Below are 16108 nucleotides of genomic sequence, written 5' to 3'. Positions count from 1 at the left end.
TATTCACACCTCCAGGCTAGTTGCCCAACACAATGCATCTGAAATTCTTCAAGTGCAACTAACACTATTTAAGCCTACAATCCAAAATGTAGCTTGCTACAGATCCCCCATCGTGCCCCAAGATTCTCACTACACCTTTCTAAACATACTGGAAAATATTAAGATACAACCAAACACCCTGCCATTAACTGGGAAAACTACTTGGGTACCAACTCCTTTTCCCAACTGTTCTTGGAATTCATAAATTCCAACGCCCTGGATCAACTAATCCATTGTCCCACCAGGGGCTCAAATATCCTAGACTTGGTCATTACCAACATGCGAGATAGATGCGCCACACCAATGGTCACCCCCTCATTGGTTAGGTCTGACCATAAGCAAATCACCATTGACATCCACATCCCACCCCCCAGTAAGGAAACCTCCTTAAAAAAACTTCTCCAAAGCCAACTTCATGCTACTGAATCCTACACTAAGGCACTGTATGAATGAATCGTGCCATCCCAAATACAACCAAGATGCTCTTCTCCAAAAACCAGAAGGAAGAAACTGTTGCAGAAAAGAGGAAAATCCCAGGATGCAAAAAACTCCCTCACCAGCCTCAGTAAGAAGCTGAGATCCCTCAAAAAATCCTCAAAAGCTAGTTACGAAAATAAAATTGCCAAAGATTCCAAAGACAACCACAAGGCATTCTATAGTTATGTCAAGAATGTAAATGGCAATGCTCAGATATGCTCTGAGCTGCAACAGAATGGCATTAAATATACTGATCCCAATGATATTGCCAATATCCTGGTAGATCGATTTAGTGCCAACTTCACCCTCCTCTCACCCCCTAAAGGGCCCATCTCAATACCAAAAGATTGCCAAATTCCGGTAATCACAGCCACACAGGTAGAAACCACACTCTCCAAAGCTAAGAATACAGCATCCATGGGACTAGATGACATCCCAGGCTGTGTACTACATGAACTACAAAATGAACTGGCACCTCACCTAAGTGTCATGTTTAATCATAGCCTCACCACAGGCTTCGTGCCCACTGAGTGGCGCACAGCTACAGTTATCCCACTCCACAAGGGGATCCGCCTTGGATCTCGGGAACTACCGTCTCATCAGTCTGACAAGCCTGATCTGCAAGGGCATGGAAAGCATTCTCATGGAACTTATAAACAAAGACATTGGCAACCTTCAAACACTGGACCCCACCCAGTTTGGGTTTGTGAAGGGCCGATCTTGTCTCCTGAATCTGATTGACTTCTTCGAATCAGTCTCCAGAGCTGTGGACAAGGGTAAGGTAAGGTGGCCCACACAGCCTATCTGGATCTCGCCAAGGCCTTCGACACCATCCCCCACTCTGGAATCATAGATAAACTTACTAAGCTGGGCATAAATCCCTATGTCACTTGTTGGGTTGCCAACTGGCTTACTGACGGAACCCGGACTGTAAAAGTAGCCGACTCCAAATCCATCTCCAGACAAGTTACAAGTGGAGAACCTCAAGGTTCAGTCCTGGGACCACTCTTGTTTGGCATCTACTTCCCTGAAGTACAGGCCAACACTAAGGGACTCTGGCTAACAAAGTTCGCAGATGACTGCAAACTGGGAGCCATTATTGAATCCCCAAATGATGTGGATATTCTGCAAAAGGGCCTTACAGAAACAGATGCCTAGTGCCAGAGCCATGGGCTCAAGCTTAACGCCAAGAAATGTATAGTTATTCCCTTTGGAAAAAAACATGTACCCATGAATTACCACATAGATGGCAGTACACTAAACATCGAAAGTGTGATGAGAGACTTAGGGACACAGGTGGACAGTGGTCTCACTTTCGATAACCACATCGCCACAACAGTCAGGAAATCCTTCTATGTGGCACACCTCATCAGTAAGGGCTTTTCATCCAGAAAAAGGAGGTGATTGTCCCACTGTACTCATACCTCATTAGACCCATTATAGAGTGTAATGCCCCATTTGGTATGTACCTCACAAGACATCTGCAACAGCTGGAAAGGCTACAGAAATACCTCACTAAAAGAATTGCAGGCCTAAAGCAGATGCCCTATGCTGACCATTTAAAAAAAAAACTCCAGCTATACTCTGTGGCATATAGTCTACTCAGAGGCGATCTCTGCTTAACATACGAGGCCATGTCAAACCCTGAGCTGTTGGACATGCTCCACTTAAAGAAATCCCAATCCCTCAGAGCCACACGCTCCAGGGATCTAAACCTTGTCATCACAATGAACAAAACATGCTGGAGGGATAGGTTCCTGACCCAGAGACTCCCCATACTCTGGAATAGACTGCCCATACATGTCAAGCAGAGCACCTCATTGGCCCTCTTCAAAAGGAACCTTGATGATTGGATGGGAGATAGGAAATTCACCCCAGGGATCATGTCAGTCACCCTGCTAGACAGGGGTCCAGAGAAGTAAATATTGTGGGAAGAAATATGCAGGGAATTGTTATGGCTAGGCTTGTATAGGCCCTAGTGTTGATAGCCTAGTACCAACCTATGAAATACTCAGTTTGCTGCTCATCATTCATTCTCATGTACCAGTGACTTACAAATTGTATGTAAATTGGTATTGCCGAAAAACCCCGGAAGTACAGGGGCAAAAGACTTCGTATCAATATTATCACATAATAATTTTGTGGGCATGGAATCATGAATCAAAGCAATCCCACCTCCAAAAGTGTCAGTTCTTAGGAATTTGTGTTTATTTCCTAATGTGTGCACATTACTACATTGGCATGCCTCTGTGATGGCTGTAATAGAAAACCTGTCTGACTAGCTGTAGCTGATAATTGTTCTTTGTTTGTAAGACTGGGTGCATCAGTGTAGTACATTTTTGATACTCCTAGTAAACCTATTATGTTGCTTGTATTTATGGAGGATATAGTGTTGATGGTCTCTTGCAGATCTTGCTTGTTCTAGTCAGGAAGTCGCTGTTGCTCTTCCTGTGTACAGCAAAGGCAGTGGAGAAAACTCTGATCACATTATGCATTTTTAATATCCACAGCCGACCTCGGCAAAACTTAGCTGCCTGTGTAAGGTCATGGGCAGCACCTTATAGGAGAAACTTCAGTTTGTATATATAGTATGTCATGTAGGCAGAGACCTATTCCCCTGGCAATGCATGCAAAAAGGTAAGCTTAAGAAAAAAAGTAGGTGGTTACTCCCTTTCTGTGATCCCAAGGCAAGAAAATCACTGTTTTACAGACTACTTGCTGATTTCTGGTAACTAATCACATTGTAGTGAAGTAAAGAAACCTCAGGGTTGACTTAAACTGCAGGTAATGGTGGACTTTCCCTGTAAGAGGACATCCTAGAAAAATTAATTTATGATATTGGAAACAAAGTAATTGGTGGTGGTTGCTTGTTTCTCTGAGGCCTTGTGGAAGTCTCAAATGCTGACTTTGAAATATTTTTATGCATTTTCAGAATTTATTTTTAAAAACATTCACAACAAAAGTAGAGGTGCACGATAATTAAAATGTCATCAAATGTAGAATACATTTTGTGCCTAATTCTGTACAAGTTTACTATATTTGCTTATTTGACTAATTGAATTTGTTTCCTCCACAGACGAAGTAAACACACGGTTGTTGCTTACAAAGATGCCATATACGTTTTTGGAGGTGATAATGGGTATGTCTGTTCCTTCAGTGTCATTACTGCATTACCATACATTGTTTATTTGTACCTGCATGGTTAATAATAGTAAGTGAAAGAAATATAGTTTCAAGGCTTGCTCAAGTTTTTGCCATTTGAATTGTGCAGACTTAAGTTTATATTACACTTTTTAATCATTCTGCAGTGCAAGCTTAGTGTTGACCCTTATTTTCAACAAGGGATGTACTCACTGTTTTATACAGTTTTCCATTTAATATGTACCTGTTAATAGATTGGTATATATTCTGTTTGTGAATAAAACTGGGCTACTTTGGTGAAACACTGATTGTCAGTTTAGAGATGTTTTTATGATGATTTCTTATTTTAGTTTTTGACTAATTCCCTGACAACTCCTGTATGATTGCCTCACACAGTTTGTCAGAATGAGCAAAAATATTTGAAAAAAATGTGAAGTGTTTTTGTGCATAGGAGGCAAGTGTGTGTGTGTATGTGTATCATGATATGTAATGAGTACTTGTATGTATGCATTGTGTGTTTGTGTATGTATACACACAAACACCTACATATATACATATATCTGTATATGTCTGTATGTAATATCTATAGAGATAGCTTTATGGGAGACTGTGTAATATGGCTGAATATGGTTAGTCGACAATAGTTTGGTAGACACAAGTTAGATATCAAATTAGATGGTCAATAAGTGTGCAAGATCACGCATTACTGTAGTTAGGGGAGTATACCCTTTCCCTGGCATTCTGCACACTCTAAATTAGAATAATAAACTAGCAGGGGACTCAGTGGTGCAGCAGTTAGCGTTGTCACCTCACAGCAAGAGGTTCTCTGTTTCGATTCTCAGTTGAGGTGCCTTCTGTGCGGAGTCCACATGTCCTCTCTGCATTCATGTTGGTTTCCTCCAGGTGCTCCACTTTTCTTGCACATTCCAAAGACGTGTCTGGAGCATTTCGCCCTGGGCCTCCGTTGAAAATTGACTCTCTCCCATTCGGACCTTCCAAGTAAACAAAGCATCCAGTGCTAAAACCCCCTGAAACAGAGCGGTAACATTGCAGTTGAAGTATGTGCCTGTATTTAAAGGCATCCTCTAGCCGTTTTCTCTGTTGTAAACTCTAGGGTGAGCATGCTGCCAAGGACGCCCTGTAGTTTATCCCTCAGCTCCCTGCCCGTTCAGTTATCTTTTTTTCTCCAATATACACCCGCTTCCTCTGTTATAGTTGCCTAATCTACCCCACTCAGCCCCTAGCGACAAATTACAAATGGCCAGCATCCACTCCGTGTAGAGTGTTGATTTCTAGCCTGTCCACCAGACAAATTCCAGGAGTTTGTAAGGCTAAAAACTAATGTATAACCATTGCTAGACTTTCTACAATAACTTGCCTACTACTAATGGAATACAAAACGTTGCAGCAATAGAACTTGCCTCAAAGGTCAGCATTCAGACTTCACCTTACCTTTTAATTGTGCAAGTATCATCCCTTAACCAGGCCAGAGCAGCTGATAGTCTTTGACACGCATTCGAACTGGGGAACACCAACACTCATGATTTCAAACACCTCCTTGAGGAACATCTAGCAAAACACTGGCTCTGCTCATGCCTTACTAGAGGGTAGACCACCTACTTTTCTCCCTTACTTTCACCCTAAACTAGCTCTTTCTCACAGCTACAGTTATTTACTGCAGTAAGCTAACTTGGTTCAGTAATCAGTTTCACATAGCAAAATAAACACTGATATTGCTTTGTCATATAACAGCTAGGGAGAATTTTTTGCCTTCTCTTGTAAAGCTCTATATCACTGTTTCTAACGATTACATCCTGCTGTTTCATGCTGTTAACTGCATCACTGGCAGGTCCAATTTTGTTAATTTTGTAATTGTGTACTTAATCATGTTTCTGTTTTTGTATAGTGTTAACCTAATTAATGTGTGTTCATCTTGATTGTTCAAATCGGTTTACTTGTATGTATGGAGTTTTTCTCACCGGGCCTCTGCTGAAAAAGGGGTCTATATTAGGATATCGTATGCTCAGAAGAGCGAACAACGTGTAATAGACCCCATGTAAGCGAAAGCTTACAACGTCGAAATCTCAGAACAGCGATTTTTTTCTAAGGGGAAAAAAACTATAAAACGTGGGGGGGGCTTCGTCCTACATGCCCCCCGACATGGGGAACTGTGCCCTCCATATCCCACTACTTAAATATACCAACTCCAAGATCGCACTACAGTGCCGAAAAGGCAAAGTAGCGGAAACGTCCAAACAAATTCTTTCCTAGGGAAAGAATTCGCTGAAAAGTTGCTTCACTATTTTGCCCGTTCACGCTTTTCAGTTCGACAAAGACGCATTTGACAACCTGCTTCTGTGACGGCATAATAGGGAGCCTGAAAAAGGACCTCTGGCCCAGTCAGACCTCTTCCAGTGAACAAATGAAATAATAAAAAATAAAATGAAGATAAAGTTTTAAGAGCCTGTAGTATGCTAAGACGTGTGTGTGTGTGTGTGTGTGTGTGTGTGTGTGTGTGTGTGTGTGTGTGTGTGTGTGTGGTGTGTGTGCGCGCGCTGGTAAATCAAGTTCATGAGCCCATAGCACGTTGGGACGTAGGTGCAACTGTGTGAAAGTACCCACGGAGGGCCCAAAAGAGTGGTCAGTTCTGGGCACAGTACCTATCCGCCCCATTATCCCGATAGCAATGCTGGAGCTGTAATTTTTGAGCTCGTGACCAGGATGAAAGCAAGGGTGTGCTATGGGAAAAGGCTGATCAAAGCCTTTCTTGTTGTCATTGCACATGACAGAATCCCCTACCCTTCCCTCCCTGAATTGGTTTAATTACCTGGATGCAGGATCTAGAAGTTAAGTCTTAATAGGGAAAATGGGAACAAAGTTAAGTAAGCAGGATCAAATGCCTGTAAAGGGATCATCTGCATAGTTTATGTATCACAATTATAGAGAAGAAAATTGTACGTTTTTATGTGAATAGTTTTGCATTACTAAAAATTGCCCTGGTGAAGTATTTCCATGAAATGGAACTTATGATGAGGATAAATTAGTGAAATTGAAGGGTATTTTGTTAGAAATGAAAAACGAAGTGTGGAACAAATGGCAGTACTTTTATTCTTGGTATACTGAAGCTCTTAAAAGGGAAAAGGACTTCACATTAAGGGGATTACAGGATGTTAATAAGAAGTTGCTGCAACAGGTAAAGGAGGTCAAGAATGCAGTACAGACCCGTAAAAAGGGATCCCTTTATCCTGTCTTGGCAGGTTTGGAAGAAACTTGGGATGTCCAAAAAGGCAGAGACTTCTGAAGAGAATGATAATCCTCCAGTATCTACTGCACCCCCTCCCCGTATGAGTGTCTCCTGTACAAGATTTTGTTGTTTCTCGGACCCCTACATTTCGGACAACTGTCCACTGAACACTGGGTCAGCGTGGTACTGTTGCATCTCAGCCTAGTTCCCCTGTTCAACCCTCATCTTCAGAATGGGCATTTGCAGTCAAGGGGGTTTGCTTTTCCTCTACATCTTGCTATCATTTTCAACAAGCTTCTACCTCTCAAACAAGAGCACTAGTGTTGTGCTCACATGATAGGGTAGGACAAGAGGCCATTACCTCTGGATAGGATCTTTTGGCAGAGAAATTTTGGGGGCTAATAATAGAGAGCTTGTTCATTGCCCTTGGACCTCTGCTGATTTGGGGGCTAATAGAGAGCTTGTTCATTGCCCTTGGACTTCTGCTGATTTGCATACTATGTCTAAAAGTTTTTCAAATATTGGAGAAGATCCATTAAAGTTTAAGGAGGAATTTAAAAACTATAATAGAATTTTACAACCCTCCTTTGACCAATCCAGCTGCTTCAGGTAATTACTTCAGGTGAAATAAAGCAAACGGTTATTTGAGAAATAACAGATTTTACTGTCACAGGGACTGAACTAATAGGCGCAAAGATAGGGTTAAATAAAATTAAAGTGTGTCAAGTTAGGACAGATTGGTCCCAAGATAAAAGCATGTAAGCAAAACAAAGGGTATACCCCTGCAGGTTATACGAGTCGTCTCAAAGCAGGATTTTCGAGACCTTCAGGAATACCAGATTCAGAAGAACAAGCTAAGCCAGTTATTGCAGATGCTTTTTGTGCAGGGTTTGCAAGCCCCAGTACAAAATCAAATAAAGCAAGTGCTTATAGACTGGCAAGGGAAAGGACTTGGGAGTTCTTATTAAGTGCTACAAATCACAAATCACTGTACTGAGTATCAGGAAAAATGGAGAGAGGATACTGAGAATGAGCTGTTAACTTTGCAAATAAGGCAGCTAGAAGCCTCAAGTGGGACAGAGCAGAGGCAGGGAAAGGCGGAGGGGAATTGCTAGGAGATTTATTAAGAGTGCTGGTCTAGGGGAACAAGGTGCAGCTGGTTGGCAACAGCAAGCTGGCAGTGCCCCTCATGCGATGGATCTTGCTTCAATTGTGGTGAAGCAGGACTTTGGAGAGGAGAACCCACCGAAGCAAATGCCGATATCCCAAGATACCTGGACTGAATGGCAGCCGAATTATAACATTGCTGCATTTCCTCCACCACCTGCTCAAGTTGGAAGGAGTCCGGAATAGTCATACTGACTATGTCAGAGTATTAAAACAGAAATAAATCTTGGTCCTTTGCTGCTAGTAGATCAAAAGGGACCATATGTTAGGGTAGAAATAAATTCAAGGAAAATTCCTTCCCCGGTGGACACTGGAGCCACTGGGTCTGTATAAAAGTTACCTCAGATAGCTAGATACCAGTATCAAAATATAAAGTAAAGGCAGTTGGAGTAACAAATGTTACTGTTACGTATCCAGTTTGAGAACTTATGCCTATTTCTTTAGGGCTGATTGTGAAGAAGAGCATTGTTTTCTTTTGAGTACTACTGTACCAATACATTTACAAGGGAGAGACCAGTTATGCTAACTGGGCTGTACTATTACTGTGCACCAGAAGGGGTATATTTAAATGTTCCAACCGAATCAGAGGGGGAAGTGCTAGCTAGCAGTCTTGGCAGAAGCTGAGGAACAGAGTTTTTTGAAGGTGTACAGCATACCTCTCAACTGTACAGATTTTTGCCTTATATTTTTGGTCTGTTTTTAATAAAAGTGTGGCTTTCTGGCAAATTAGTGGCAAATCATTAAAGATTGAAGTTAGAAACTAATGACAGACATTTGAGTTTTAGACTTCATACCCTTCAGAAAATTCATGCTAATGCAAAACCTGTTATTCTATCACCTTTCTAAATTTATAAGAGCAATATTTCAAAATTGTCCCTGTTTGTACCAATTTTTTTATGGCTTTGTCCAAATTTCTTACTCTGAAGTTGAGAGGTATGGTGTACAAACAGTTGAAAAACTGTTGCAGCAGGTATCTGCTAATTTATGGGCTAAACATACTAATGAAATAGGTATATTAAAATCTGCAGAACCAGTAAAAATAAAATTGAATCCATCTAAACCCTCTCCCTAGAGTTCCTCCGTATCCACAGAAAGAAGAAGCAAAGCAGGGAATAAAACCAGTAATTCAGTCCTTGATACAACGATGAATAGTGGTGGCAGATAAAGTCCTTATGATGTTCCTGTTCTCCCTGCAAAGCCCCCCAGGAAATGATACCTTACAGGTTTGTGTAAGATTTAAGGGCTGTAAACAATGCAGTTTTGCCAATTTTTCCTGTAGTTCCAAATCCAGCAACAATACTGAGTTGCATATCACCTGCAGCAAAATTTTTTAATGTAATAGGTCTGTGTTCAGCATTCTGTCCTGTACCTGTCCACCCTGGAAGTCAAGTTCTGTTTGCTTTTACTTATAAAGGACAGCAGTATACTGTACATGGACACAGTTGCCACAAGGATACACTGGACCGTCATTATTTTCTCAAATTCTAAAATAAGATTTGGAAGATGTCACATTTCCAGGTGGGTCTGTGTTAGTAAATAATCTACATATTGCACTAATAGCATCTGATTCTTTTCAGCAGGGGCAGCAGGATACCCTGCATCTTTTAACTATCTTTGCAGAAAAAGGACACAAGATGTCGAGAAAAATTACAGCTATGCCCATCTCTGGTACCTTATCTTGGTCATCTGACATTTCAGGGTAGCAGGCAGATGTTACCATCTCGTATTGAGGCAGTAGCTAAAGCCCCAAATCCAGCTACTCACTGTCAGTTTAGATCTTTCTTAGGTTTGACAGGATATTGCAGACAGTGGATTTCTAACTGCAGAAATTGCTCAACCTTGAACAAATCTTTTAAAACAAGATATACCAGAGCCCCTCCCTTGAGATATTGAAGAGGAAAATTCATTTCAGAATTCTAGCTACTGCCCTAGCTTTAGGGTTACCAGATTATGGAAAGACTTTCATCTTATTTTGTCATGAAAGAAGTGGATTTTTTTCTGGGAGTACTTGGACGATCGTTATCTCCATGTTTCTGTGCAATAGCTTATTATAGTACAGCACTTGATTCTGTTGCAAAGGGATTTCCACCATGTTTAATGGCAGTGCCTACTGCTGCCATTCTAGTCCATCTTATGCAATTACTGATCCTCTGGCATGATCTTATGATAGCCATCCCTCATTCTGTATCATCTTTCTTAATTAAAATAAGACTTTGACCCCTCTCGACTGCCCATCTAACTAAATATGAATTTACACTTCTTTCTGATCTGTTTCTCTCTTGTGCTGTGCTGTCCTGTTCTAAATGCTTCGTCTTTGTTGCCTACTGCTGTGGATGGTGAAGAGCAAGATTGTGTGTCTGTCTGTGTGTGTGAGACAATCTGCTAGGAATGACTTGAAGGACACTCCTATACCCAATGCTGAACTGGATCTATTTGTGTATGGTTTCTGTGGAAGAGATCTAAATGGAAAGCTAGTGACAGGAATATCTGTCTGCACCAATAATGATGTTTTGCTTCAACAAAGAATCAAGGGTGTATATTCTGTCCCGGTAGCTGAGTTAGTGGCTGTACAAAGGGATTGAGAGTTGCCAATGTCTACACTGGTGGTCGCTATGCTTTTGGTGTAGCACATGATTTTGGGCAACTTTGGAAACGGCGAGTTTAACTTTAGCAGGAACTCGTAATCCTTCTTTGTGACTCATCTTGTAATTTTTCTTTTGTTACCTAAAGAATTAGCAGTAGTTAAATGTAATGCCCATCAAAAGAGTCTAGATATTGTTTCAAAGGGAAATAATTTGGCAGGACAAGCTGCTAAGCAAGTTGTAGAAGTACTTTGTGCAAAATTTCATGGGATGTTTTTACAAGAATCTAAAAGTGATGATGTGTTTTATTTTTAAGAAAGTATCAGCTTTCTAAGTAAAACATTACAGGGAGAAGTTCAGAGGTGGCTTAAAGACAGATGCAATAAGTCTGACAGTGGGTTATGGCGACATCCAGGCAGCCAGCTGGTGCTGCCCACCTCTTTGCTGCTTTACCTGGTAAGGGCATATCATTTACCAGCCCATCCAGGTAAGACAACATTATTTAATCCAAACTGCCCTATGTTGGTTTGCCCCAGATGTCTCGTTTTTGATACTTCATTATGTTAGTAATTGTACAGTATGCCTGAAACATAATGTTGGCAAAAATGCAAACATTAGAGCTGCATGATTACCACCACCTTGGGGACCTTTTGTAAATGTGCAGCTGGATGTCCAGATGCCAAAGGTTTGTAATTTAAAATTCATCATGGACTGCTGTCCTAGTGGTATGCATGTTTTCTCATGGCTGGAAACATACCCATGTGACAAAGCAGATTCTGTAACAGTTAAGAAATTAATTTTTGAGATGATGCCTAGATTTGGTGCACCTTGTACTATCAATAGTGCTCAGGGGACCCAGTTTAACAACTCTCTGAATTGAGAATTATGAATAGTTTTTAGTACCAAGTTGAGTCTTCACTGTCTCACCTCTCTGCAGTCATCTGGATTAGTATAGAGGATTAATAGGACCCTTAAAAATAAGATTTAGAAGATTTATGCCAAGACAAATCTTAAATGGCCAGAGGCACTTCCCTTAGCATTAATGAGTATGAGAAGTGCATTAAATACTACAGAGAGTTTGAGTCCTTATAAGATATTAATGAGGAGACCCATGGCCCTTTCAGCTACTTCCCCCATGTGAAATGATGAATTAACTCTAAAGGATGATGCTGTATTGCCGTACTGCACAAAACATATTCATTTCATGCAGCAGTACCACAGAATTGTACGAGAAGATCTTCCTCAACCTCCTGACCAGCCTTGTCACCAATTGTGGCCTGGTGATTGATTGGGTTTATGTTAAAGCTTTCCAGAGAAAGAACTCTTAGAGTCTGAAGTGGAAAGGCCCTTTCCAGGTACTGCTCACAATTTTTATTGCCATCCTCTGTGCAGGACTACCAACAAGATTCTTCACAATGTAAAGATTCTTCACAATGTAAGAAGACTTGCTTTGTGGGGCCCCAGACAAATCATCTTTGTCAGCGAAGGAAGATCAAAGTGCGAAGGATGAATCATCTGTCCCAGTGAAGGATTAAAAGAGAAAATTGAGACTGACAGCAGTCCATGAACTGGTTAAGAGAAAATAGTTTCCTGTTTGGTTCTTCAACAATATACTGTGGTCTTAAATGTGGCAAACTGGTGGGTGTGTTCGCATGCACCTTCTCATTCTAAGGAAGGGATGCTCATGATTCCAATCCCTGCATTACTGAAAAGTCAGTCACATGATGCCAAGTTAAAGGTTGTGTCCCTTTAGCTAGCAACCACAAATCGTGAAGACACATGCTATGCCGGAAATAGAACTGTACCTGTGGGAACCAGCAGATGCAATGAGACTAGACATGAACATATGTTGAAAAGCTATGACTAAGGGTGTGACATGGGCGTGATAGAGGATAGTTACTACATTTGCCGTGACCATGCCTACGGACTGGTATGGATGTTGTTTTATGGGTTATATTATTCCAGCTATTCAACATTTCAAGAACCGTCCAGCAGGCAGACTGAGAAATAAACAAGCAGTTCACTGGGCAGAGAAAGTATTTTCAGTCTTTACTCCAGGGTATGGATTGTAAAGGACAGTGCTCAAAATCACCCTGCTTGCTGAAATTTTTCAGGAGGTAGCAAACCATACTTCGTCACATCAGGATGGCCAGTCAAGAAAACTGTGGTAGGGCGTGGCCAAGGATGAACACAGGATAGCAGCAGATTTCTTCAGCTCCACCAATTTCATTACACTGACAGGAATTAATTACTTAAAAAATTAATTTATGAAGTAATTTTCTTTCTAAATATGTTTGTTTTATATAGTTCTTGAACTATATCTAAAAAAGAAAGGAAATCTTAACAATATTCCTGTCAGAAATCACTTTGGAAATTTTCCTGTCAGTTTATCAGTCTGAAATGAGTTCCAGTAAGACAAATTCTCAAGACTCCAGCATCAAGAAAGAACTTCAGTCTCTGATAATTATAATCCAGCAACTTACTGCTAAGATGGATAAAATGGATACTAAAATAGACACATTCATAGAAAAAACTACAAAACAAATAGACTTGTTACATATAGACCTGCAACAACAGAAGATCCAGATGACAGGCATAGAAGAAGCTGTGAATGACATGGAAAATAGAATACAAGAAGAGGAAATCAACATTGAGTTTCTGCTGAAACAAAATACACATTTACAAACGAAGCTGGATGACCTGGAAAATAGATCTAGGCGCAATAACATTAGGATTTTTGAACTGCCAGAAAATATTGAAGGTAACAATATTACTTCTTTTTTAACAACATGGCTCCCTAAAACTTTAGACTTACCAGAAGCATTCTCTTTTGGTATCGAAAGAGCACATAGATCTATAGCTAATACTAACTCTAACAAAAACTATCCTAGATCAGTTATAGTTAGATTTCTATCATCTTTTGATAAAGAGGTGGTTCTTAAATCTGCTTGGGTTAAAGCTCCTGTTAAGGTTAATGAGACAACTGTGCGTTTTGACAATGACTATTCTTCCATGGTAATAGCTAAAAGAAAAGTTTTTCTGCCACTAATAAGGGAGCTTAAAAAAGCGCAGTTTAAAACATACCTTCTGTTTCCTGCCAAGCTTACCATTTTCCTTCCTGATGGTCCTAAAATTTTCGATGACTTAGACTCTGCTTTACTGTTTATCAAAAAAAATAAGATTTTGGATAAAATAGAAGAAATGGAATGGGCTAGTCCTTCATTAAAGAGACTGGCAACTGAAACTTCGTGGAAGACTTCAGAGAAGAAGAAGAGACTAAAAAACAAATGATTTGTTCTATGTTTTTTTTTCTCTCATCATTTTATTTCATTATTAATCTTTTTAAATATAGTTCCTACATTTCCAAGAAGCAACAAATATTTTGAAAAAGATTTATTCAAAGTTATTCTCTGTGTGCAAAGAAATGTTTTGTTTCATAACTAGTCAAAATACCTGGAGATTTAATGGCAAGTTGTGATTCAACTGGTTTCTCTTTCTGAAAAGGAGAAGTAAGGTCAGTAATTTGATACATTTTTTTCTTTATCTTTTTTTTTCTGCTTCTTTTCTTCTTTTCTTTGTTTAAACAATGACATTCTATTTAGATTATGTAGTGGGTAAAGGGTGGGGGAGGGCAGGGAGAGAAGAGTAATGAAAATATGATTAATAGAATAATAACATATTTATTCCTTGTAAAAAGTTTATATGTTCTTCAAATGCTATTCCTAATTATACTTTCTTGATTACACTGCTTATGCTTGTTTGTAAATAATCGGTCATGCTTTAACTAATAATAATTAGAACTAAATAATAGTAAATAATATGTTTTATTTTAACTCTATTAATATAAACAGTAAGTAATATTCCATTGTATATACTTCTTATATATTTCTCTTACATTTTTTTATTTCTGCCTTACACCCTTTTACTTTCTACTCTCTTTTTTTCTTTTCTTTATTAATATATAGAAATGCTTTTGATCATATAGACACAGTAAGTAAGATTTGCATAAAAATTGAGTTGGGACAAAAATATTGAGTTTTATTACTTATTAATAATTTTGGGCTTAATTTCACTTACATAGAAGCTGTAATAACCTGTAAAACACATTTTGAAGGTTTTGTCATGTTTAGATGCATTTACACTGCTAAATGAATGTTTGTCACTAGTTTTTAATAAGTTTCCCGCCAAAATGTTAAGAGAGACAATCTGGGATGTGGGCTGTCTCATGCACAGTGTCCATGAGCTACTTCAAAAGCTTCAACTCTCAGAATTCTCACAGAGAAGCTGAAAGCAGCTAGTCTCACCTTTGACCTAGATATCACACTGACACATCACAGATTCAGGAATGACACCAAGAAATAGAAATGATACAAATGCGACTATGTGAAGGAAAATGAACTCTTTAACATCTAAATGTGAGTTATTTTATATAATTACTTGAATATCTATGTTATAATTCATAAAATATGTCAGTTATAATGAATTTAAATGATACAGTTTCTTGTAGTAAGTAAATGTCTTATTTTAGAAGGCATAGAAAATGAAACATTTATTCAAGTGTTTTTGAAAATCTACTTAACAGCAGCTTAATAATCTGTGTTAAAAACTTATGTTCCAAACATATACATTACTATAACTCATTTAATTCATCTGATTGACAAGCATAAATAATTTTATAACTCTATACTGGAAGAAATTGTCATGTGATATATTTTAAAGCAGTAGTATAGCATAGTTGTAAAATCTGGTTACTAAAATGTGTTTGCTGTGCATTATTTTGTATAAAGCAGACAGATTTATTATAGGGACAGCAAGTAAGATAGTGCTAAGTAAGGACACAACTCAGTGAGATCAGATATATATATGTGTGTGTGTGTGTGTGTGCATGCATATACATATATGTGTGTGTGTGTGTGTGTGTGTGTGTGTGTGCATGTATATATGTATATAAGTGTTTCTGAGAATCTGCATAACTATGCAGTATGATTTATAACAATTTCTATGAATACAATATTTTATTCTATTGACAATAATGAGTTTGAGTAAATGCTCCTATACAAGCAATTCTTTTTTGGAAGCCGTTAATTGCATTTACATGACAGAAAATAGATGCATCTTAATATATGTAATGTCTGAATCATATTAGCCAAAGTTTTTGATTTAAATGAATGTTAGAACTTATTTTCTCTCCTCTTGATTTCTAACATCAAGATTATTTGAATGTTATTTGAATACAAGTGTTTTATATTACATGGATGTATATAGTAGTATGAACAGTTTTTAAAAAAAAAAAAAAAAAAAAGGTTTATTTTAGTTTATATGATGCTGTTTTACCAAATGTGTAGTCTTGTCTTGCTAGATAATTGAATTGAAAACTGTTAACCTCAGTTAAATATAACTAGTATTAAATTGATAAGGTGGTAGCTGAGGTACTGCTGCTTAGGGTAGGGGTTAACTT

The 16108-nt window shown here is 38.9% G+C and overlaps 1 protein-coding gene across 2 annotated transcripts in view; it reads left to right on the top strand.

The window, feature by feature from the left end:
• LZTR1 (leucine zipper like transcription regulator 1) overlaps positions 1-16108 on the top strand; it is an 830693-nt gene that overhangs the window by 24768 nt on the left and 789817 nt on the right. For both annotated transcript variants that reach the window (XM_044068313.1, XM_044068312.1), the window contains exon 2: positions 3593-3655. In XM_044068313.1, the coding sequence (XP_043924248.1) occupies positions 3593-3655 (63 nt within the window). The remainder of the gene's footprint in view (positions 1-3592; positions 3656-16108) is intronic.

Source organism: Protopterus annectens, chromosome 4.part0, assembly GCF_019279795.1.
Source record: "Protopterus annectens isolate FY-2018-M chromosome 4.part0, PAN1.0, whole genome shotgun sequence".
NCBI lineage: Eukaryota > Metazoa > Chordata > Ceratodontiformes > Protopteridae > Protopterus > Protopterus annectens.
This window is presented reverse-complemented; position numbering and strand designations above follow the sequence as displayed.